The sequence below is a fragment of the Papaver somniferum genome, unplaced genomic scaffold (genome assembly GCF_003573695.1).
Source record: "Papaver somniferum cultivar HN1 unplaced genomic scaffold, ASM357369v1 unplaced-scaffold_67, whole genome shotgun sequence".
NCBI lineage: Eukaryota > Viridiplantae > Streptophyta > Magnoliopsida > Ranunculales > Papaveraceae > Papaver > Papaver somniferum.
In genome coordinates, this window is record NW_020649526.1 from 1,159,904 (window position 1) to 1,186,053 (window position 26,150).

At 36.0% G+C, this 26,150-nt stretch overlaps 2 protein-coding genes, 2 long non-coding RNA genes and 1 pseudogene across 4 annotated transcripts; 3 read left to right on the top strand and 2 right to left on the bottom strand.

Moving 5' to 3' along the window:
- Window positions 1-1,771: 1,771 nt before the first annotated feature.
- On the top strand, window positions 1,772-3,533 carry LOC113343824. The gene is made up of 2 exons (XM_026587941.1): window positions 1,772-1,795; window positions 3,042-3,533. Exons 1-2 carry the CDS (start codon window positions 1,772-1,774, stop codon window positions 3,531-3,533), a joined length of 516 nt encoding a protein of 171 aa, XP_026443726.1.
- A 5,742-nt stretch (window positions 3,534-9,275) lies between these two features.
- LOC113343805 lies at window positions 9,276-11,344 on the bottom strand. Its single transcript, XR_003357424.1, has 3 exons — window positions 11,170-11,344; window positions 9,777-9,909; window positions 9,276-9,565 (listed from the first exon to the last, which is right to left on the bottom strand). It is a non-coding gene; the product is annotated as an uncharacterized LOC113343805 (long non-coding RNA).
- A 2,171-nt stretch (window positions 11,345-13,515) lies between these two features.
- LOC113343809 lies at window positions 13,516-15,582 on the bottom strand. Its single transcript, XR_003357427.1, has 3 exons — window positions 15,427-15,582; window positions 14,043-14,175; window positions 13,516-13,833 (listed from the first exon to the last, which is right to left on the bottom strand). It is a non-coding gene; the product is annotated as an uncharacterized LOC113343809 (long non-coding RNA).
- A 2,358-nt stretch (window positions 15,583-17,940) lies between these two features.
- Window positions 17,941-20,350, top strand: LOC113343801 (glutaredoxin-C4-like). The gene is made up of 6 exons (XM_026587922.1): window positions 17,941-18,094; window positions 18,173-18,243; window positions 18,405-18,646; window positions 19,231-19,304; window positions 19,805-19,903; window positions 20,016-20,350. The coding sequence occupies exons 1-6, from the start codon at window positions 18,004-18,006 to the stop codon at window positions 20,081-20,083; spliced, it is 645 nt and encodes a 214-aa protein (XP_026443707.1). The 5' UTR covers window positions 17,941-18,003; the 3' UTR covers window positions 20,084-20,350.
- A 500-nt stretch (window positions 20,351-20,850) lies between these two features.
- On the top strand, window positions 20,851-22,465 carry LOC113343826 (annotated as a pseudogene).
- Window positions 22,466-26,150: the final 3,685 nt, after the last annotated feature.

A 26,150-nucleotide genomic window follows, 5' to 3' on the forward strand; every position in this document is an offset into this window, starting at 1 on the left:
GCGTACGGGTACGCATACTTACCCAGTCTCCTTCAAACATTTTGTATATACACAAGTATTCATACTTTTGGTTCCCGGTTTTTGGACTTATACACTAATGTTCGAACACACTATGCTTATATCCAAAGATGGTTACAAGATTCTAAACTCTTTATTTCAATCATTGAAACAATCTTAGAGGATGACAATAGCCGTTTTCACACACTATTAGTATCAAAGCAATTTTCAAGATATTGAAATAATCATTATCGAAACATTCCAAGCCTACACTAAATCATTGTATCACACAAACATGTAAGATGTTACTCGGAAATTTTCTCATGATACAAGATGAACTTGGTCGAAGCGAAAGCTTACCAACACATATTTCAAGAAATTTGTAAGCGAGATATACTCAGCTCGAAATCTCAAATGTGTATATAGAAAACTATATCGTAACACGACTTATGTCTCAATATAGGAGATAATAGAATAGACTTTCCAAGTGATAGATGAGTTTATAGTCTCCACATACCTTTTGTTGATGAAGTTCCACAATCTCCCCTTAGTAGTTCTTCATCTTCAAATGATGAACGCCGTGAAGTCTAAGCTCAACTACACAATCTATGTCCTAGTCCGAGACATCTATAAATAGGCTAGAAATCAAGACTTATAGTTTTGATCACTAACATTGACAAACATGCTTGAGATAGAAACGCATGCAAGTTCGACCGAGCAGTGCTCTAACACATACTAAGTTCCCGGACTTCAACTATTAAACCAGTACGCATACGGGTATGCATACTATGGTTCCCGGACTTGGAGTAACTTGCAACAGTTAGCATACAAGTACGCATACTGTGATATATCCAATCAATGGTTAATTTTTCTAAACTCCATTTTAATCATTGAAACATTCTTAGAAGACGGGAATAGCTGTCTCACACAAACTATTAGCTTCAAATCAATTTTCAAGTGATCAATAGATCAATACGAAACATTCCGAGTCTACATCAAATGACTGTCTCACACAAATCATGTAAGATGTTACCAGGCGATTTTCACATGATCATCTTTTGACTTTCTTCAAGAATAAAAGATGAACTTGGTTAAAGAAAAAGCTTACCAACACATATTTCAAGAAATATGTAAGCTAGTTAAACTCAGCTCGAAATATCAAATGTTTATAAAGTAAAGTTTATATAGCTATACGAATTTTGTCTCAATAGGAGATAAAATAGAAATAGACTTCTGAGTGATAGATGAGTTCAAGTCTCCACATACCTTTTGTTGATGAAGTTCCACAAGCTCCCCTTAGTAGTTCTTCATCTTCAATCGATGAATGTCGTGAATCTAAATCTCAACTACACATTCTATGTTAATCTGAGACATAGCTATAAGTAGAATAGAAATCAAGACTTATAGTTTTGGAAACTAAACTTGACAAACAAGCTTGAGATAGCAATGCTTGCGAGTTCGACCGAGCAGTGCTCTAAAAAAAGGACACATGGGGACCACCCAATCCCTGCGTGCAAAAGTGGCGGCGTTATGGAAGGTTTTTCTTCCAATCCTACCAATCAGTATAATATGAAATAAAAAGGGCAAATAGTGAATACCACTATTCTATGGAGGACGTGTCACGATTTTTGTGGTCGTATACAAGATAACTGTATAGCCCCAGCGATACACAGGAGTGTGAGGAGCAACAGATCCCTTCATGATTTGCTTTATCCCATATCGAGGAAGCATACCTCGACGACTTAGATGGTAAAGTAAACCCTAGTCTAGAGAGATGGCAGCTGGCGAAGGGACAGAGGTAGCTGACATATCTAATCGAGGGAACGTGGGTTAGCTGAGGTGGCATAGTCCGACTGGAGAAAGCGTGTGGTGGACGAAGGTACCATTTGTACGGAAGATATATCAGGATACGATGGACCCAAAGATAGCAAAGATATATATGGATCAGAAGGGGCTATAAATACCAAGCTTCACCAACAAAGAAAGGCATTCAATACCCGAAGGAGAGAAGATCTAGTCTTAAGATTATACCTCTTTTAATGTTTAGAACTTAAGTATTTACTATAGCTTGAGTTCTCTCTATTACTTTGGGAAGTATTTATAGAAAGTATTTAAGATCTTTGTAACAACCACACTTAATACAAACAATCACTCATTACCCCGTGGACGTAGACGAAAGTTGAACCACGCAATCTCTTGTGTCTCTTGATAACTTAGTAGCATTTACATTACCTTAGTATTGTTTGTTATTATCGTCTTTATCTATTACCTTCTATTACTTAACCATATCAGTTCAACTGAGATATCATTACTACTTAGTATTGGATTCACTGAGATGTATACATTACGTAGACTATGGAAAAATTAGTAGTCACAGTGGTAGTTATCTAAAACAGAGAAGGGGAGTTTCACGGGATTTGGTTTCGTTCTTGGCAGTTGCATAGAAGAATATGAAAGAATGTCTTCTACAAATTTTATTCCATATAACGGAGAGTTTGGGAAAGTATTTATTAAGTCACAAAAGCCGCATTGAGGATAAAAAGGAAACAAAAATCCATAGCTTTTGGATGAAGAAAAGTCAAGATAGATTCAGAATACTTAGGGATGGTGGTGTATAAATAGTGAGGTTGGTCTCATAGAATAGGTATCGAGAGTTAGGGGAGGCTAGGGAGCGAGAAATAGGGTTGCAGAGCAGATTTTTCTGCTGCTGCCATTGAAGAGAAGAATGAAGAAGCTGAAGAAAAAAAGACTGAACAAGTCAGTCGTGGAAAGAAGAAAAGTCACAGAAGTTGTTGTTTTGCATCCGTGGTTGCAACAAACCTTTGGCAACTACAGTTAAGCTTTAGTGACTATACCTTTGTAACAATGACGTCTCTGTAACACCACTGTAGCATTGCAAATTTCTCTGTTATATTATTTCTTCAATACAAACTGTTTTTGAGTATGTTTTGAGCATGATAAGCTAAAACACGTCTGAAGATCTGCGGGTTCTGGATTTCTTCCGTGTGAAGTTTAGAAAGTTTAAACACAATATTCCTATTCAGTGTGACTGGGTACCACCGGAGCAGGGAGAGCTCCTTCTTTGCTGTGACGTGGCCTCGAGAAACAATCCAGGCGTGGCTGGTGCAGGGGCTATTGCAAGGGACGCGAGCTGTGGAGTGGTGGGTTCTATGGAAATTGGGTTGGGTATTACTTCCAATTTCCTGGATGAACTTTACGGAGTTGTTGTTGGGCTTGAGTGGGCTATCCAATGGGGATACCGGAGGATCCTCATTAGATCGGATTCAACTAGTGTGTTGGGTATTTTGGAGAGGAAAAGTTTGCCATGGTTTGTGCAGCAAAGATGGAAAACTGTGTGTCAACATTATGATTCTATCAGATTCGTTCATTCGTTCCGTGAAGCGAATTTTTCAGCGGATAAAATGGCAAGAAGAGGTTGTAATTTAGGTCATAGGGTTGGAATACATTATGTAGGCCGCCCAGATTTTTTAATTTCTATTGAATTACCAAATGTTGCTTATTTTCGTTTTAAGTAGTCTTTGAGAGTTTTTGGGGTTGCTGTGACCTCTTTTCTCTCTTGCTACCTTGTAAATATTATTTTTGATTAATACAATTTTTTGACTTAACAAAAAAAAGAAAAAAGGAGGAAGCCCTTTTTCGTCACTGTGGCAATTCTATTAATTCTTTTATGACTTATTGCATTGAATTTTAATCAATTTATGATTTTTGTTGAATGTTTGTGATTTCAATTGATGGGTCATGCTTAGATTAAGTGTTTTGATGTCCCATGCTTTAGATTTACAGTCATTACTTTTAGAATCTGCTTTCAGCAAGGAATTAGAGTCAATAAATTGTTATTATTTGAGCTATATATGTCTAGAATTATTAGTTGCGCCACATGAATATGGAAATTGGTGAAATCCTAAGTCTCAGGACCTCTCGGCATCATGACAATCTCTTGTATATATTTTCTTTAGTTTTAGTGTTTTCTATTAAGTCTTAAATTGAATCTCAACAAGTCCGAGAAACGAACATCTTATTTACTATCACAACACATCGGGGGTTTTCAAATTCTAGAAATTCTTGTTCTTAATGAAATTTTTATGAATCCATTAAGTCCTAACAGAATGTCTATCAGAAACCAGGTTTCATATATGTCTCACATTAGAATCAACATTTGAAACAGAGAAATCTTTAACACCTAATCCTCATTCCTCATAAGACAAGCAAAAACTATCCTAGCTAATTGGAATATGTTTATTTCCCGGGTCAGATCCAGACCACAAAAATCTCTTAAAAATACTAGTCAATTCCTTAATAGCTCTTTGAGGTAAAATAAAACAAGATAACCAAAATTGAATCATACCAATGAGAACGGCTTTGATAAATCTAGGTCTTCCCGGAAAAGCAAAATGCTTAGCTTTCGAAGACGTAACTTTGGCTGAAACTCTAGATACAAGAGGAAGACAGACAATATAAGATAATCTAGTGGAGAGGAGAGATAATCCAAAGTACTGATAGGGAGAGAATTTAAAGTACGTTCCAAACAAGAAGTAATACCAAAAAGAACAGAAGAATCCACTGCAGAAGCATAAAGAGTAGTCTTTTGTTTATTAACGTCATGCCCATAACAACTGTTGAAAGCATCCAAAAAAACTCTTAACAACTGAAGCAGTGGTAACAGAGCCTTTAGAAAACACCAAACCATCATCAACAAAGCATAATTGTGTAATTTTAGTTAAAGAGCATCTTGGATGAAAACCAAAAAATCCATGAACTGCTTGTTGTTGTAAAAAACTATTGAATATCTTCATAACCACCCCATAAAGATAAAGGGATAGAGGGCAACCCTGCCTCAAACATTTTTTAGCACCAAAAAAACCATTAAAAACTCCATTAGTAAGAGTATTTAGCAGTGGACATGTACAAATATATCCAATTCAAAAACTTCTTAGGAAATCCCATTTTCTTCATAGTGCTCATAACATCATTCCAACTCACAGTATCGTAGGCCTTTTTAAGATCAAATTTAAGAGAACTTTTAGGAGTACCTGAGCTTATGTGATAGTTTTTAAATACTTTATTTTTTTTTGGCTTGATAATCCTGATTTTATCGACAACCAAATATGTAACAAAAAATAAACTTTTACAATTCACTCAAAAAGAAAGCCACACATTATAGGCCTTCATATTCACTCAACTGAAACGAAAATAAATTTTATCTGGGTTTTCCAGATGCACCAAAAAACTTGGTTTATTCAAATAAATTCTTTTTTCTCCTCTTTGCAAAGTAACTCCTTCTTTGGCTAGGCTATCTGCAGAGAAATTTATTTCTCTGTGGCTATGGATAAAACACAACTCTCCAGTTTTGCTAATACCTTATTCCATCTAGTAACTGCATACCATGGAAGCTTTCTTGAAATAAAACACTGAATAACAGCTTTGCATACCTGCAGAAAACCAACACTTATTGCCCATTCACATGCAAATAAAACTGTTAATATCTCTGCCAGAAAATTAGTTGCTTTACCCAATCCCCCTGCAGTTTCTACTAGAAATCCTCCTCCATTGTCCCCGCCTATATATATCCATAACCTGCATCACATGGGTTCCCTCTAGAGGCTCCATCACAACATAGCAGAATTTTGTTTCCACTGGGAAGATGAAAAAAAATCAGTGACCTTGCTAATCTTCACACTTCTGCATTTCATTCTATAGAAAATTAGAATTTGTAAGTCCTGAGCAGTATTCCACATATTTCCTTTCATTCTAACTTCACATTCACTTGTAAATTGTATTATTATCCTCTTCAGAACTTCTGTATCAGGTTGAATGTCTTCATAGATTACTTTATTTCTCAAAAAACACAACTCATTTATTGTGATAAAAGCCGCAGATCTCCATATCTCCTTTACAGCTGGGCTGTTATTTTGTGCCATAGAAATTACCTCTTCAAAAGATAATGGGTTGAAAAAATTGAAGATTCCACCAAGCCATTGCCAGATGAGTTCACTGAAGTTACAATGCCATAATATATGCTCAGTAGATTCTTCCTCTTTTCTTCATATTCTCATCAGTTGACCATAATCCCCTTATCACCTTCCAAATATTACTTGACACACTAGAATGCCATACTTTCTTAGTCCAGTTTACCACAAGGAATTGTTGTCTTATGCTCTCCACTAAATACTTCATGAGTTGCTATAATATTGTCTTGATGGCTCTGCCATAGACAAAAGCTAATTGATTGGAATTAATTAGATCCTGAAGCACCCTTTTCATCCTAAGAGATAATTTTAGTAATGCACTTATAGATTACACTGCAACAACCTAAAATCAGAAACCTTAAAAGGATTTCGACATTAAGCCACTGAAGTAATAAAAGTGTTGTTAACTTCCTTTAGAATTCTAGATTTAGAGAAAAGGTTTTGAATAGCAGCAACAAAATCATCACTAACAATAAACCATCAAACTTTAAAGAAGTGACTTAAAGACCCATTAGGTCCAGGAACTTTATTAGAGCCACTAGATGACAGAGATAAAACAATCTTATTTACATCTAGCAACATCTGTTATCAGACTCACTGAAGTAGCAGCAATCATAATAGAAGGAAAGTGTAAAGAAACGATACCACTAGTATCAACACTAACAAACCATTTTCATCAAACAAGTTTGAGTAGATACCAATGCATTCCTTGGCAAGGGGAAAATCCTCATCCAACACTTCACCAGATAAAGAAGTAATAGACGAAATGTTATTTCTAGATCTTCTTTCATTCACAGAGTTAAAGAAAAAGGAAGAGTTAGAGTTCCCAAGATCTAACTACATAATTTTTGATTTATGCTTTAACATGGATTCTTCATACTTAACCAAAACTGATTACTTCTTAACAGAAACTCTCTCCCTATGAGAAATTTGAGGAGAAAGAGGATGATCTTGAACTTGAAATGAAGCATGCTGCATTTTTTTCTTAGCCTTTAACACCTAGCAGACATGAATTAAAATCTCTATTTCTTTCATTTGATAAGAACTTGTTTAAGTCTCTTAAGCTTGGACACCAAAACAAACATAGGATTGCCACGAATCTTGTGCTGCCAACTGTTTTTCACTAACAACAAAAAATCAAGTTCCTCATTAATAAAATTATAAAATCTAAAAGGAGGGTGATGTTTCCTCTTTTCAGAGATAATAGCTACTCTAGGGGAATGATCAGATACACCATTAGTAAGAAATTCAGCTTTAAAGTCTTCAAACTGGTTGATCTATTTAATGTTCACTATAATTCTATCTAATTTTGAGGCAATCATCCCATCACCTTGTTGTTGATTACACCAAGTAAAAAAAAACCAGAATAATAAAAATCAAAAAGGCAAGAGGCTTGAATGCAATTATGGAAGTCTGACATTTGACTTGAAGTGACAACAACTACACCCATCTACTAATGAGTATACAAAATGGAATTGAAATACCTCATAATCATCCAGGGTCTATTATTAAACTCAGCAAAAACCACTAACTCATTCCACAAAGAAATTATTTGACTAGTGTTGATGGTGAGTTTTTGACAAAGAAATTCGTAGTAAATTAGCTTTGCCCTAGTTGTAGAAATATAATGAAAATTCCTGTCCCGACATCAGGATTGGAGATTATGCATTAAACAATTTGTATTCCGCAAGAAAATCAATAAAGCATATTCAATTAACAAATCCAATAGTCTTGTATCTATTCTAAGTTACAGGACTTTCCCGGATAGAAACCTCGTTATTTCATGTGCGCTAATATATACACGTTTTATGCTACATAGATGGCATTATTTATATTCAGAATAGGATTTGACGCCATTATTGAATTAACACGCTACTAAGAGTATTATATTTAGCACATAGTCATATCAGTATAGTATTATATTTAGCACATAGTCATATCAGTATCGTCTCAAGTCGCAAACTCACATAGCTGGGTTCTTTGAACATACTATAGCAACACTATCGTATTTAAATTCGTACTAGAATAGCATTGCACTTCAAATCTAGGCCTGGCATATCGCCATAAATAACCTTAGATTATAGCCATATGAAGATCACATCATGATGGCGTAAGGATTGCAGCACATTGGTTAGGCATGGCGAAACCCATAGCATATACTGCATATCCCATAATACAGCTGTTGCAGCTCATATCGCTTTCAGATAAGATAATAATGGACTAATCGCTTAGTTGAAATCATCCCAAAGCAATCGGCTAAGTCCATAGCATAGTTAATCACAACTTGGCAAGCTACGGCCAAAATTGTAGCATAACCACTATCGCGCCTACAAGCCGTGAATCACGGCCAAGATGCAGACCTTAAGTTGGCCTAGGCATTGGCAGGTTTGTGGCACAGCTTGTGTAACGGACAGAAGATTTTTGCTTCCGCCGAACCGGAATCCGGCTCGACTGGCAAGCACAAACCTCCCATCACGTCATTCGGAACAAAAAATAAAACAGAAATAAAATATATAGCCAATTCAAAAATCTGGAAAACAAAAATTTTAAGGATAACAGCAAAGTTGGAGGAACAAGAAGTATGTACAATGCTCATTTTCTATTTGTTCAAGAGAGCAGTAAAAGAACTGGAAGATGCATTGACGGTGGTAAACATCAATATAATACAGAGAATCACTTGTGGATAAAGTCTTAAAATCACAGCATAAGATTCAAAAATGCAACGGGAAATCAATATTTTGGAAGCTCAAAACTAAGTGGCGGGAAATCCACATAACTTAAATATAGAATCCCAAAAATTCAGCTAAACGTGGACTAGATACAGATTCAGGCTAAACCAAGTTTCTGTTTTGAGAAAAGACTCATATACAATCAAGAAGGTCCAAGACTTTCTATCTTTCTCAATTAACCAGCTAGATTGGTAAGCTAAATAAAAATGAAAATTTAAAATACTTGAAGAGAAGAGTGGGAGAGACAAATATCCTAGTACAATTAGCAACATGAATTCAAAACGAAATCATGCTAATCAATTTACGGAACATAATGGAGGGAATGAAAATACCAAAAATGGAAGAGACTGTACACACTTCCTTATTTCAAAGCAAACACCACAACTAACTTTACTAAGCCTATTAGCCTACGAGGACAAATTAATTCCCTACAAACACCAGCAGTACTCTTATAACAGTTGAACATGATTCAAATATGCTAATAGCATTTTAGTTACCCCCAGTGTAAGAAGACCACAACTTAGTAGTTACATAAATGAAAAGAACAAGAGGTGATAACACATTTTATAAAAACTAAATGCATCGAAATTGAACAGTAAAAGGAGTTTCAAATCAGACTCAATATACACGGCAGAACCACGGTTTTTCTCACTTCATTACAAACTTCAAATATCTTAACATATAGGTACGACAAAATACAATAAAACATAGTTGAAATGCCGAGACTAAACTACCCCAGATTTATCCCCGTGATATACATATAAGAGATACAAGCAAAAATACCAGTTTTTGCTCAAACACTTCTTGTCGTCAGCTTTTCCCAAGCTTACTGCCTAGACCTCGCTTCGTACTCTGTGGGAAAACAAAACAAAACAGGGTGAGCCCACAGCCCAGTAGGAGTTATAACGATAACCAAATACCAGGAGATAAACAAATAAAATGCCAATGGCTAAAGGCAACAATAGAGCATCAAGCTGGAATACAAAATTCATAAGAAAAATATAAAGCATATTTGTTCATAAACATTTGCAAGCTGCCATTCATTTAAGTTCAGTTAAATTACTCTACTCTTTACATGGCCAGTGCCACCGTCAGGGTAGTTCTGGTTACCGGCCATCGTTGCCGCAACGATCTTCCGGGTTGCCACCGAGGTGGTGGGGTGCCACTGAGGCCCGACGTTCCTAAAGTAGAGTTCTCTGGTTTCCAAGTACGGTCGTCATAAAGGAAAAACCACAAAACAAGTTATGAAAATATGGTAAATCCACAACTTCAAAAATTATGCAATTATAACATTGGCAGCATTCATAAAACCTTACTAGGAAACCGCTAACGAGAGCGTAAGATTAGGTTCGGAAACATAATGCACTAAACGAGAAATATGTGAATCCATGCTCAATTTAAACCTCTGAAGTTCAACCCAAAATGTGTTTCCTAATGGCCGAGAGAGGGAGACTTACCGATGAATAAGGCATGGGAAAAATACTCAAGCTGGTGTAAGTGATTTAAAGAGAAAACCCAGTACAAAAGTGAAACTAACTTGTTGATCAGCAAATTTTAAAACCAAATGCGAGCCAATTAAAGTTCATTTCATTTCTAATACAAAAATATAATAAAATAAGATTAGTGTCAGTAATTTCCAAAATGAGAACAAAGAAGAAGGCTAAAACTGAAAAGTGAGAATTTGATTTCAAAACATTTCCATTGACCAAAAATCAAATTCAAGGTCTAAAGCAAGAAACCAATTTAAATAAGGAGCATAATAGAGAAACATACGGTAAAGCAATGGGTCTATCTTATAAGGTTGGAAAGGAGATGCTGGCACAAAACCCATGAAAAAGAAGTTACATTTTTAGCTAACAGTTGGAGTTTCAAATAGATAGCTCACTAGGTCATTTTCACAAACAAGTGCTGGGCTATTTCAGAAAACCTAAATTCAATACTTGAAAATTCTTTTGAGCATATCTTAGATAGCAGTAAATCATCTTTATTTTTCATAAAATCATTTATAAACCTTTGATGCAATTCAATACGCAAATAATGAACTACGATGAAATGTAAGCCTTTCAGCCAAATTTCATGCATGTGCAGAACATTCAAAATAAGTATTCCTAAACCCCAAAGTAAGATGTTTTTGTAAATTCAAAGAACTAACTCATACTGTAAATGATCATAATTTCAAACCAAATCAGATAAAAGATCAATATAGCTATGAAAAGAGATATTCAGGTTCACTCTTGGCAATTACGACAAAACAAGTAAATTTTAAGGATTTTTCGTGTTTAAGAAATTCACAAAACTTAGTTAAGCACAAAACGAGATGAAATTACAATCACCCATTCTTTGATTTGTAGCAATTACGAAATATGAAAAGGAGATAAAACAAATCATGCACTAGCAATATCGATTCATTCAATTGGAACCAATAGTTCAAAATGATAAAAAAAAGAAACCCCTACCTTGTATAAGATAAAATCAACCTGACACCGAAGAAGGATAGAGCTTGAATTCCATTTGGAAATTTAACAATTGTGTTTTCTCGAGATGGTGTCGAAATTCAATTGTGGAAGAGTTGAATTTTAGGGCAAGGAAAGAGTTGAATTTGGTTTTGTAAAATGACATAAATCTCCCTATTTGCTCATGTTTGCCACACGTCAATCATGCTAAAAATTTCCTGAGTTCTCTAAAGTGTCTACTAATCATGCTTACTGATATTGCTAAGGGATAACTACTTGGTTAAGGCATCCATATTGGGTTGGGCTAGGGCTCAAAGCCCAACGAATATATTTATGTGGTTACACCATTACACCCTAAAAAGAATTGCGTCCCGCAATTCAAAATAAACGAAAAACTATGAACGTGAAACGGAATTTTAACGCAATAATTATAAATTAGGAAGTTACCCTTGATTACGGCATTTCATCTTCCTCTTTAATCTCTGCGACATGATTAAGTTTTCCTTGAATTGGTGGTACGTTGTTGCATGGTTGGTAAGCCTGATAGCGGTAGACAAGTCGAAGATGAATCTTGGAAAAGTGTTTCGCTCCCTTCAATTGTTCGAAAAGAAAAATCATCGTCTTGGCACCGAGAACTCATTCCTGATTGTAACCTGGTTCAATACACATTCTCAATGGTTTGTCCTTCTTGAGCACAAACAAAACTTGTGTCCACCACAGGATGTACTCCGTCGGAAACCCTATTCAATAAACTCGTCAACTTGTACGCGCAAATCCTTCATTTCCTTAGGCGTCAACTATAAGGAGGTATAAATACTGGCGATGCCTATGGTTGTATTTTAATATTAAAGACGATCTTTGTCTTTGCTGGTAACTTGCGCAAAGTTTCTGGAAAGATATCAGCCAATTATCTAACCACAAAGACGTCTTCTCCCATATTTGCAACTCCTTCGAGTCTGCAGCGAATCTCAACTTCCTATAGTCAATAACAACATCGACAATAGTCAACAACGAACCTAACAGATGTTCTATGTTGTTCTCTAGACGTTCTGTTTCCTCGTTCAGATTTTTCTTTTCACGTATCGAGCTGGAGGTTACAGAGTTTGCACAGCACGACATCTTCAAAACAGAACATACGTTATTTCACAACTGGTTAGTGATGTACATTACTAACATACCTAAAGGATATGTATATCACGGTATCCAGATAGTTTTTCCCAATCCCCAAAATCGACAGGACTTTTTCAAACCACAAAACTATCAGACTCTTAGCAAAAATTTTCGGAAAAGCTTTCATCGTCATATTCGCATAACAAAACAGGATCCGTCATTATGAGCGAAAGCACGTGTTCTTCGCAAACTGAAACAGATTCAAATGCGACTAATCAATAATTACTATAAAATTTCAATAATCGAAGTAAATAAAACTTTGAAAAAAGGTAAGAAAACCAAACACAGTCCCGGTAAGTCGGAACCTTTGCTTTGATTACCAACTGTAGCGGACAAAAGATTTTTGCTTCCGCCAAATCGGAATCCGACTCGACTGGCAAGCACAAACCTCCCATCACGTCACTCGGAAAAAAAAAAAAAAAAAAAAAAAAAAAACAGAAATAAAATATATAGCCAATTCAAAAATCTGGAAAACAAAAGTTTTTAAGGATAACGGCAAAGTTGGAGGAACAAGAAGTATGTACAATGCTCATTTACTATTTGTTCAAGAGAGGTGGTAAACATCAATATAATACAGAGAATCACTTGTGGATAAAGTCTTAGGCTTAAAATCACAGCATGAGATTCAAAAATGCAACGGGAAATCAATATTTTGGAAGCTCAAAACTAAGTGGCGGGAAATCCACATAACTTAAATATAGAATCCCAAAAATTCAGCTAAACGTGGACTAGATACAGATTCAGCCTAAACCAAGTTTCTGTTTTGAGAAAAGACTCGTATACAATCAAGAAGGTCCAAAACTTTCTATCTTTCTCAATTAACCAGCTAGATTGGTAAGCTAAATAAAAATGAAAATTTAAAATACTTGAAGAGAAGAGTGGGAGAGACAAATATCCTAGCACAATCAGCAACACGAATTCAAAAAGAAATCATGCTAATTAATTTACGGAACATAATGGAGGGAATGAAAATACCAAAAATGGAAGAGACTGTACACACTTCCTTATTTCAAAGCAAACACCACAACTAACTTTACTAAGCCTATTAGCCTACGAGGACAAATTAATTCCCTGCAAACACCAGCAGTACTCTTATAACAGTTGAACATGAGTCAAATATGCTAATAGCATTTTGGTTACCCCCAGCGTAAGAAGACCACAACTTAGTAGTTACATAAATGAAAAGAACAAGAGGTGATAACACATTTTATAAAAGCTAAATGCATCGAAATTGAACAGTAAAAGGAGTTTCAAATCAGACTCAATATACACGGCAGAACCACGGTTTTTCTCACTTCATTACAAACTTCACAAATATCTTAACATATAGGTACGACAAAATACAATAAAACATAGTTGAAATGCCGAGACTAAACTACCCCAGATTTATCCCCGTGACATACATATAAGAGATACAAGCAAAAATACTAGTTTTTGCTCAAACACTTCTTGTCGTAAGCTTTTCCCAAGCTTACTGCCTAGACCTCGCTTCGTACACTGTGGAAAAACAAAACAAAACAGGGTGAGCCCACAGCCCAGTAGGAGTTATAACGATAATCAAATACCAGGAGATAAACAAATAAAATGCCAATGGCTAAAGGCAACAATAGATCAACAAGCTGGAATACAAAATTCATAAGAAAAATATAAAGCATTTGTTCATAGACATTTGCAAGCTGCCATTCATTTAAGTTCAGTTAAATTACTCTACTCTTTACATGGCCAGTGCCACCGTCAGAGTAGTTCTGGTTACCAGCCATCGTTGCCGCAACGATCTTCCAGGTTGCCACCGAGGTGGTGGGGTGCCACTGAGGCCCGACGTTCCTAAAGTAGAGTTCTCTAGTTTCCAAGTACGGTCGTCATAAAGGAAAATCCACAAAACAAGTTATGAAAATATGGTAAATCCACAACTTCAAAAATTACGCAATTATAACATTGGCAGCATTCATAAAACCTTACTAGGAAACCGCTAACGAGAGCGTGAGATTAGGTTCGGAAACATAATGCACTAAACGAGAAATATGTGAATCCATGCTCAATTTAAACCTCTAAAGTTCAACCCAAAATGTGTTTCCTAATTGCCGAGAGAGGGAGACTTACCGCTGAAAAAGGCATGGGAAAAATACTCAAGCTGGTGTAAGTGATTTAAAGAGAAAACCCAGTACAAAAGTGAAACTAACTTGTTGATCAGCAAATTTTAAAACCAGCCAATTAAAGTTCATTTCATTTCTAATACAAAAATATAATAAAATAAGATTAGTGTCAGTAGTGTCCAAAATGGGAACAAAGAAGAAGGCTAAAACTGAAAAGTGACAATTTGATTTCAAAACATTTCCATTGACCAAAAATCAAATTCAAGGTCTAAAGCAAGAAACCAATTTAAATAAGGAGCATAATAGAGAAACATACGGTAAAGCAATGGGTCTATCTTATAAGGTTGGAAAGGAGATGCTGGCACAAAACCCATGAAAAAGAAGTTATATTTTTAGCTAACAGTTGGAGTTTCAAATAGAAGCTCACTAGGTCTTTTTCACAAACAAGTGTCGGGCTATTTCAGAAAAACGAAATTCAATACTTGAAAATTCTTTTGAGCATATCTTAGATAGCTGTAAATCATCTTTATTTTTCATAAAATCATTTATAAACCTTTGATGCAATTCAATACGCAAATAATGAACTACGATGAAATGTAAGCCTTTCAGCCAAATTTCATGCATGTGCAGGACATTCAAAATAAGTATTCCTAAACCCCAAAGTAAGATATTTTTGTAAATTCAAAGAACTAACTCATACTCTAAATGATCATAATTTCAAACCAAATCAGATAAAATATCAATATAGCTATGAAAAGAGATATTCAGGTTCACTCTCGGCAATTACGACAAAACAAGTAAATTTTAAGGATTTTTCGTGTTTAAGAAATTCACAAAACTTAGTTAAGCACAGAACGAGATGAAATTACAATCACCCATTCTTTGATTTGTAGCAATTACGAAATATGAAAAGGAGATAAAACAAATCATGCAGTAGCAATATCAATTTATTCAATTGGAATCAATAGTTCAAAATGATAAGAAAAGAAATCCCTACCTTGTATAAGATAAAATCAACCTGACACCGAAGAAGGATAGAGCTTGAATTCCATTTGGAAATTTAACAATTGCGTTTTCTCGAGATGGTGTCGAAATTCAATTGTGGAAGAGTTGAATTTTAGGGCAACGAAAGATGGTGGAATAACACGGAGGAAGAAGGGTGATTTCCAGTATATTGAGTTGGTTTTGTAAAATGACATAAATCTCCCTATTTGCTCATGTTTGCCACACGTCAAGCATGCTAAAAATTTCCAGAGTTCTCTAAAGTGTCTACTAATCATGCTTACTGATATTTCTATGGGATAACTACTTGGTTAAGGCATCCATATTGGGTTGGGCTAGGGCTCAAAGCCCAACGAATATATTTGTGTCGTTACCGCTTGCCGCGCCAAATACGACTTAGACCGACGTTGACCAAGTCCATACACAACTTGCTACACTTATTTCAGAGCAGACAGCTATGACCAAGCTTGTGGCCTAGCTCATCGCGCATACGCAGCTTGGCCGGATTTTTGGCCAAGAGTAGGGGAGATGCGACAATATAGGACCTTGGCTAACCACGACCAAAGTCATGGAAGGAGAATTGCAACAATATCGGACCTTGACCAGCCGTGGCCAAGGCAGCTGCGGTAATATCGGACCTTGTCCAGCCGTGGCCAAGGCTGTTGCGATATTACCGGACCTTTGCCATCCATAACCAAGGATGTTGCGATATTGATGGACCCTAACTAGCCGTGGCCAAGGCTGCTGCAACTTTATCGGACCTTGGCCAGTCACGGCCAATGACATAACACGAGAGCCGCAATTTTATGGTACCTCGGCCAGCTATGGCCAAGACCATAATAAATGTTATTTTTCCCCTATAAGGCATCAACATGTCGTGGCCAAGTTCGTGAATTCTTAATATGCCATTAGGGCCATGGCCAATCAACGGTCTAAAAATGATCCGATCTTAACTCATAATCCGTTTATGATTAACCTAGTTCCATTCCAAATCCAACTTGGTTATCCCAGCTAAAATAGGAATCCCATCCCGATGACCTTGGACGAATTGAGGCCAAAGCCTAATAATAGGCCATGACCTATTCGTATCATTCCTATGCCATAATCGGCCAATATCGAGTCATGGCCAAACACGCATTGGTCCAACCTCTATGAATGACTATAGGCGTGCTATAATGTCGCACATGTACTGTAAAAGTCTATGGACAAGAAGAGATCCAACAATTTCGGTCTTAATTACCATAAGCACATTAAGCCGTTACAAAACCACAACTTTCTTAGTTAGCGCGCCATTAAAGGACATGGCAACGCCGTTACGCCATTTGCTATGACCATAAATAAGACATCCAAAGGTCATACAATAATTTAGCATTCCTACATCTCGCATAAAGATTATGTTCTGGAATATTTCTCTCCATCTTAGCTGTGGCATAAAGTGCGGACGTATTATGCCACTTTTACGCCATTAACATGCCATCTAACGCCTCAACAGGCCATGAGCATGCCACAATGCCTTAGTTGGTCATGGCCAAGTTGTTTCTCATAGCAGCTCCACAAAATACGATTCAACATATGCCTATAAGGCATATGGCATATCAATGGCTACGATTTAACCTAAACAAGATGAAGTCCATAGCTCATCTAAAACACCTAAGGAACATCAAAATACATCACATAGAGAGATTCTTCATGGGGTATTGGTCCGGTGGTCTACGAAAACATGCGGCGTGGCAACACCTCATGTGAAAAGCTAAAGTAGTGGTGACGGTTATAGCAGTTGGAGAGATAGTGGATATGGTGAAAAATGGTTTTCCAGAAACTTTCCTAAATTATCTCACCTCACCTACATCATCTCCATGTTATCCATCTCTTGACAACCTGACTATCGCCACTACTTACGAGAAGAGCAGTGCATTTTCAAACTACTATAAAAGGCTACTTAGCCTATTCAGAAGGGTTTCCGTAGAGAAACTTTTAGCACTTAACACTCTAGCTTCTTTAGCTAATTTGTCAACTGAAAACAAGAAATTTCTATGTCTAAAAATAAAAGACACATGACTAAACAAGCTAAATTAGTTTCTGCATTTCAAGATAGTATTCTGCACTCTCCAATAATACTGAGAAGTTTGAACTCCATGCATAGACGAGACGAGATTTTTGTAATTATTGACAAAACAATATAAGGTTATCTTCAGTTCCTTAATCCACTTGAGCGCTTCAAGAGATGCTAGGCTTCTGCGTCTAAGGGGCACCCTGATCCTGCCCTGAGCTCTTTTATAATATTTGTTTTATGATGGTAGTACCTAATGGTAATTCCTAATGTACAGCTTGTCCTAAGTTTTTGTACTGCCAAACAGACCCTCTCTTTTTGGCGGTGATTTCTTGATTCAACCAACTTTCAAGTTACCACCGTAGAAAAGAAATCAAGGATGTGTACATTGACGTTATTAACCTTCCTGTAAGAATCCCATTTCGAAGAAAACAACAAAAAACATTCAACTCCACAATGAAGAAAACCATCTTCTTCATAAAACAAGTATTATCTTCTTCTTTTTCAACACGTACTAAAACCATGTCTTCATCTCCTTCTCTCATAATCTCTACTCCGAAAACTACGACTTTCTCGACAGCAACAACTAAATCTCCTCGATTTCTCTCAATCAGTCAGTAATCACTTCTTCTTCTTCTTGAATTTGTTTTCCAATTCAATTTTCTGACAATTTTTTTTCATCAATCTTCAGATAACTACACGGAGTCACTGGTTCCATTTCTATTAAACTCCAATTTTTCTTCATTCTCCCCACTTTCAAAGGTAAGTCAAAGTTATAATCGCAGATGTCATTGTTAATTAGGGTTTTGATTAGTAAAGTGATTAATTCGGGTCTGGATCGACCCTGATCCGACTGTTAACCCACATCTTAATCAAAAATATATCCGGGTTTTAAATGATTTTGTTTGCTGTTGTACGTGCAGAAGAGATTAAGAGTAAGAGTTTTGGAGAGACAAAGTGAGAGTGAGATAAGTTCAATAGGAAGAAGGATGATGATTATGAATCGCGGTATGCCTTTGATGATGACTATAATTGTAGCTTCACTTTGTTCATCAACAACAACTGTATATGCAACTTCTGGATCTGGATCTTCTTCTGAGGCTGCATTTATTGACAAAACTATCTCTTCTCATAACATTGTTATCTTCTCTAAGTCTTATTGCCCGTAAGTATCCTTTAACTCTTTCACTTTTTTCCTAATTGATCTTGAATTTGGTAATGAAGTTCCCATGTTGATGCGTGTGATGCTTGTTCTGTTAGTTTAAGAGGTATGTGTTTTAAATTTGTTAACTATATCGTTCTAAATTCATAATTTGAAGTAGCTCCCGGTCCAGAGGGATCAGACCTAATCTTGTAGGACTTTTATTAATACGACTTTAAAGGATATAAATGTTTAATTCACAAGATTATTCCATTCTTTGGATTTATGAATAGAACTGTGCAAACATTTGGTGGTAGTAGGATGTTTTGCCTCAATTAGGTTTTCTAATAGTATATAAGCTAGAGCTAAACTCAGTCACTCATTTGATGGGTAGGCTCCATATACTAAAGACCTTATGTCCTTGCTTCTATTTCTGCCCTCACTTTACTGTAACATTAACATGCCCAGAGATACCTGAGCATAGCGAATGGCATCCTGTTTTATAGCTTCACATGCTGCTGCCACTGGTTATTCTTGTGCTTGGGAATTTTATACAATTACTGTAAATGTATCCATCACCATTGATTCTGTTCTGCTGTTTTGTGCAGATACTGTAAGAGGGCGAAAGCTGTTTTCAAAGAGTTGAATCAAACACCTCATGTCATTGAATTGGACGAACGAGGTATATACTACCTTCAATTTTGTTCTCAAGACTTGGATGATATACTAATGGTATTTTATACTCATGTGTCCATCCCTTTTCTATGGTGTCTAGTTCTGTAAGATGGTGTTGTTTTTGTTTTCTCGATTCTCGTCACAGCATGGTGGGTTTCTGAGAATGAGATTTTATAATTTAAAGTGGAGTTGAACAAGCAGAATTGCATCTTAGGTACATTATATGCGTAGAAAAAGACAAACCTACAAATACTATACAAAAAATTGTTCCATTTGTGTACAAAAGACATATATCAGCAGCAACGGTCTTCTGTATGGTAATTAAAAGACTTTGTCCCATTCACAACAAGTAGTGTACTCTATGCGTTGGTGTTAATACAAAATGGAAAGGATAGATTAGATCATCTCGCCAACCATGTCAGAATTTTCCAACATATTGGTTACCATTTTAACAATATGTAGTGTAAGTTGTACAAAACTTATACGAAATTTCATTTTCTTCCTCAGATGATGGGTACGATATTCAAGGTGCACTTGGCGAGAAACTTGGCAGGCGAACTGTACCACAAGTTTTTGTTAATGGAGAACACATAGGTGGCTCAGACGGTAATTTAACCAGCCTCAGCCATGCATATGATTTGATTTATCTTCAGAGTTACAGAACATTACTTGGCAAATTCTTGACACTGTACTAATTCATTGATGAAACTGATGTCAGATACCCTTGATGCTTATGAAAGTGGAGAATTAGCCAAGCTTCTTAATATTGCCAAAGAGGAACTTTGAACCAGTAGAATACCGGAGTTATTGCAGATTTCTGCTGCAAGTGCAACTCACAAGGCTCTCTATAAAAAAATCCTACAGTAGGCATAATTAATGAATACAAGACACCCGTTCTCTTTTTAGTTTTGATATTGATATTTTGAATTCAAGCGGTTGTCATCTTTTAGTTGTGTTACGTTCATACAGGGATTTATATCTTTTGTACGCGAAAGAAAATGCAGAATAAAATAGGTGTACTTGAATAAGGTTGATCATTTGTTGTTTGGTTTATCTTTGTGAAGTTCTTGTAAGATTAGAGGCTGAAACAAGTGCTCAGCTGAATCCTTGCATAAACTTGGATACTTTCACCTGGTTCAGGGAAACCATTCGGTGGATCCAACTTTACAACTTGCACCCATTATTCTTCCAGTCTCCCCGACAATTGACATAACTTAAATTGCATCTAAATACATGAGTATCTGTATCCATTCCATTATTACTTATGCAGCATTAATATGTTTCCTTTGAGAGAGCACGGCACACCACTCGAAGGAGATTTCATCAACCCATGTAGCAGATCTAAAGGCCATAATATTTTGGTCAATCTCATACACTTGGCGAGTTGCGATTCCATTAACGGGACATTCTTTTTTTCAATCACACCCATTGATCAGCTGCAGCAGATTCAGAGAGAGAAAGGAAATAGATTTTTGTAAATCCTGTGAACTTGACACGTGTCAAATTCTGCCGAATAGAATAAAAAAAATTTAAGTCAGAGAAGTCAAATTAAGATGGCAGTTGGTTTTGACTCGGATCCAAACTTCATCACTCGCCTTCCAGTGATCCGTTCCGTTTCGTTAACTCTGACTTAGTCCTCTTCTTCATCGATGGCAAACAACAACAACAACACAGTGAGAATAGCTGCTAAACAGATGACATCAATCAATGACCTAACTTCCAATTTCAATACTTGTTCTCATCTCGTAATGGTAAAATATTTTTTTCTTATAGATTAAGAATGAATTGGATCAAAATCGTTAGGAAAATCGAATTAAATTGGTTTTAGTATTTATGTTTTGAAGGAGGCTGTTGTTGCTGGAGCAAAAATGCTTTGTTTTCCAGAAAACTTTTCTTTTGTTGGTGCCAGAGATGGAGAAAGTATGAAAATTGCGAAACCTCTAGATGGGCCAATCATGCAAAAATATTGTTCCCTGGCTAGGTAAAGAAAGACCCAGCTACCATTAGTATATGTAAACTGATATTTTGATCACTTTGAGTGTAAAAATTTGTAGTTTGTAAATGACAGAGAATCCAACATATGGTTGTCACTGGGAGGATTTCAAGAGAAAGAACCTAATGATACACACTTGTGTAATGCACATGTTTTAATTGATGATACTGGGAATCTTAGGAGCACATACCGGAAAATACACTTATAAGGTACGTCTTCTCATCCGATTGGGCTTATTTTTATGTCTTCTTACATTAGTTTGAACTATCAACCGAATATCTTGTCATCACATGGTAAAGATTACAGAAAACCTTTGTACTTGCTACAGTATAATGCTCTTATCTTTCCTATTATCTGAAGGTTTGATATGGATATTCCTGGAGGAGCTGTCTTCAAGGAGAGTTGTTTTACTGAAACAGGTATGAACAATAGCACATACATGGTTAGAAGTATTAATGGGTCATTAGAACCCCACATGAATTCCCTAGATTGAAAAAATGAGCTCTATTCAAATGATCATAAATCTATATTCTACTTGGTTGTTGAATATTACGCGAAATATGGAGGTAACTGTCCATCCAAAAGCACTGTAGTTTCAGTAACCTTCTGAACCTAATTAATTGGTTGATTACCATTGAACACACAACCATCTTGTGCATTTCCCATCGAAGCCTCCCTTCCAATCTATACATACATCTTTATGTTACGTGTTAATCGCTAGCCATATACGGTTGTTTCTATACCAACAAGCGGCAATTTGTGACTTTTGGATACTAGATTATTAAACTACTGTAGTTTTCAGGGAAGAATGTTGTCGTAGTAGATAGTCATGTTGGGCGTTTGGGTATAACTGTCTGCTACGATTTGAGGTTTCCGGAGCTTTACCAGCGGTTATCAGCATCAAGCACAGGTAGAATATGAATTTCGTTTACTAAACATATTATGTTTTTCTGTTCTTTTTCTTCACCAAAAGAAGAATAAAATAGTTCAACATTGTGTTTCATAACCTCGTGTTTATTTCCAATGAGAACTCCTTGCAGGTTCTCTTAGTACCTGCAGCTTTTACTAAGATAACTGGGGAGGCTCAATGGGAGATTCTTCTTCATGCTCGTGCAATTGAAACCCAATGTTATGTATTATGTCTTAACTTTTTCGGTTCTAACTTTCTTGACTAGGTTATCTAATCTGATGTGATATCTTGCTTCTAATATTCTGGTATTATTCATGTTTATACGTACTTTTGAACGTCTCTTTTAATAGAAGGCCAAAAATAACGTTCTTCAACCAAAGCTATAGTTTTATCAAGTCCAAAATGTCCACCAATGCCACTGCCATGTAATTTTTGGATGAGATGAAGACGTAGAGAACATTGTGGAATACATAAACAATTTTCTTTAAAGAGAAACCCTTCTTGAATGAGAAAATCATCAACACTTCCTGTTGAAGAACCACACTTGTCCCAGAGTTGCTTAAATTCTTTGTCTTCATTATATAAATACTTTAAGAAATTAAAGGCTAAACTCTCATGTTTAAGAGTAACCAGAAGATGAGCTCTCCTACTCAAAGCATCAACAACTTGATTAAGTTTTCCACTTTGATGTTTAATGGAAAAAGTATATTGGTTGATAGTAGATAACCATCTATCATGCATCTCATTGACCTTTGCTCAAGTTTTCAAAAACTTGAGAGCTTGATTATCAGTGTTGACAACAAACTCACTGTGAATAAGATAAGGATTCCAATTCTTAAGAGCTTGAACAAGAACAATTAATTCCAACTCATAAGTGGACCACTTCTTCCTTGTATCTGAATTCTTTTCACTATAATATGCAACTGGGATGTCCTTCTTGAGATAACACAGCACCAATGCCAACAATAGAAGCATCACAATGAATCTCAAAAGGCTTATCAAAGTTTGGCAAGGCAAGAACATGTACACTGCATAATTTTTCCTTAAGAAGATTAAAGATTTTATCTGCTTCTTCAGTCCATTCAAAAGTATCACACTTCAAACAATCTGTCAAACCAGCTGCAATTGTAATAAAATTTCTCACAAATCTTCTATAGAATGAAGCTCACCCATGAAAACTTCTTACTTCATGTATAGATGTTGGAGTAGGCCATTCCACAATTGCCTTAACCTTAGAATCATCCACAGAGATACCACTATCTGACACAACATATCCCAAAAAAGTAACTTTGTTTGTAAAGAATGTGCACTTCTTTAAGTTCGCATACAAAACATTGTCTTGTAATGTTTTAAAAACATGAGATAAATGTGTAAGATGTTCCTCCTCATTGTTGCTAAAAATCAGTATGTCATCAAAATATACAATGACAAACTTTCCAAGAAAAGGTTGGAGAACCTGATTCGTGAGGCGCATAAAAGTACTAGGAGCATTAGATAAACCAAATGGCATTACTAACCATTCATATAAACCTTCCTTAGTTTTGAATGCAGTTTTCCACTCATCACCTTCACGGATACGTATTTGATGATATCCACTACGTAAATAAAGCTTGGTAAAGACTTTAGCACCACAAAGCATATCAATCATGTCATCAATTCTTGGTACAGGAAACCTATATGGTATTGTAACTCTATTTAAATCTCTACAGTCAATACACATACGATATCCACCATCTTTCTTGTCTACTAAAAAGGCTGGACCAGCACAAAGACTTTTGTTAAGTCTTATCAAACCTTTTTGTAACAAATCATCAACCTGACCTTGTAATATATCATGCTCTTTAGGACTTAACATATAATGAGGTTGATTAGGAATAGAAGTTCCAGGTATAAAGTCTATCTGATGTTGTAGATCTCTTAATGGAGGCAAAACATTTGGTAACTCAGCTGGAAATAAGTCACTAACAGAAGACAATAAAGTTTGTACCTTGTCTGGAATCTCCACCATTGGTTTAGTAACTTCATGAGAGCTCAGGGAATGGTGTATTCAAAGAATGAACAATTGTAGCCACCAACGCAGTAGTCTTCTTGTCTGTTGGTTCTTTGAGTGAAGAAGAAGATTGTAAAGGCCACAAAACTTTGGTGAAACCGTCATGAACAAAGGTATAAGTATTCTTATAACAGTTATGAACATCACGAATATCATACTACCATGGTCTTCCCAATAATAAACTTGTTGTTGTCATGTTAATTACATCACATAAAACATAATCCGAATAACCAGGGAAAGAAAACTTCACCAAACATTGATGAGTGATCTGCTGAGTGGAAGAACTGTTTATCCAACCAACTGAATATGGTTTTGGATGAAGAGTAACAGGTAAACCAAGTTTTTCAACTAGTTTTGCAGAAACGTAGTTTTCTGTACTTCCACTATCAATAATCATGTTGCAAAGTTTCTCTTCAATGAGACAATGAGATCTGAAAATACTATGTCTTTGATTAGGACATGGTTCAGTGATTAAAACTAGTCGAATTACTCCAAGGAAATCAACATCATAAGTCTCATGTTCTTGAATATAAAGTAACTCATCATCTCCAAGAGCTTCTTCTTCTTGTGTTTCTTCTGGAGTTTCATTAATGTAAGCATGAAACTTGCGACAATCACTAGAAGTATGGCCAGTTTGGTTACACTTGTTACATCTATCTCATCGAAATTTTGAATAAGGATTTGAGGGTTTAGATAATGGTGGAAACGGTTGTTGATTAGGATTACTTCTAGTATTTCGAACAAAATCCCGTCGTGGAGTAGCCTGAGGTAGCTTAGCATATGATATATTCATTGTTGGAGCAGTTTTTGGAGGAACAGATGTAGATTGATGTTGCTGATACGTTTGGCTTGCACTTCTGTCATGTGGATCAACAAAGGCAGTTGATCCCTGTGAATATGGATCAACAACGACTGTTGATCCCTTCTCACCCTGGTAACCATAAGAGTTGTATGGTCTGGAAGTTTTGTAAAAATGTTGATAACGAGCCTGTCTTGGATTTGCTTGGCGAGAAGTACTGAGCACAGGCCTTTCAACCTTAAGAGCTTGTTGTATTGCTTCAACCATTGTAAAAGCTGATTGTGTCATCCCTTGTTGAATTAAATTGTTCAATCCATCTATAAAACGTGCAACTAATTGTTCTTCAGTTTCCTTCAATTGGTTACGAGCAACCAAACCATAGAATTCAGCTACATTTTCGTCAATTAATTTAGCTCCTTGTCGACAGTTTTGAAGTTTGATAAACAGTTGCTTCTTATAATCTTTTGGTAAAAAATTTTCTCTTAATAAACGTCTCATGCGAGTCCATGTAAGTATAAGAGGTTTATGATACTTATCTCGATCTTCGCATAGTGTTTCCCACCAAGCTGCAGCTCCACCTTTCAATTTATAGGCTACCAGTTTTACTTTAAAAGAGTCAGGGACGTCCATGAACTTGAAGAAAGATTCTACTTCATAAAACCAATCCAGTAAACCTTCAATTTGTAAACCACCGTGAAAACTAGGTTTATCAGCCTTTAATTTGAATTCTGGTAGATTGCCATAAGAATTCATAGTAGAATTTAATCTCTTTTCATCCATCCACTTCTGTCTTTCAACTTCTTCGCTTTGGTCTTCTTCATCACTGTGGATAGTCACAGGAGTAAGTTTTTTGTTAAGAAAACCTTCTAAAGGCTCATTATTTTGAAGATTATGGGAGATATTATCAGTAGTAAACTTATTCTTAACAAAAGAAGGATTAACTTTCTTTGTTTCATCAACTTCTTTTTCCCCAATTTTCTTCTCTCCATCTGTATCATCGACTAAATCAGGTATGTCTTTCTTTTCCAAACCAGTGTGTTTCAATAATTTTTTTATATACTCTCCATGGGATATCAACCTTGTTTCAATAGATCCAAACTG

What these genes read in the sequence shown, in the direction of transcription:
- LOC113343801 (XM_026587922.1), top strand. Translation starts at nt 18,004, where the DNA reads ATGTCTTCATCTCCTTCTCTCATAATCTCTACTCCGAAAACTACGACT. An exon ending in CATTCTCCCCACTTTCAAAG is followed by an intron (nt 18,244 to 18,404) that starts GTAAGTCAAAGT and finishes TTGTACGTGCAG; the next exon opens with AAGAGATTAAGAGTAAGAGT. An exon ending in CATTGAATTGGACGAACGAG is followed by an intron (nt 19,305 to 19,804) that starts GTATATACTACC and finishes TTTCTTCCTCAG; the next exon opens with ATGATGGGTACGATATTCAA.
- LOC113343824 (XM_026587941.1), top strand. Translation starts at nt 1,772, where the DNA reads ATGGCAGCTGGCGAAGGGACAGAG. An exon ending in CAGCTGGCGAAGGGACAGAG is followed by an intron (nt 1,796 to 3,041) that starts GTAGCTGACATA and finishes ATTCCTATTCAG; the next exon opens with TGTGACTGGGTACCACCGGA.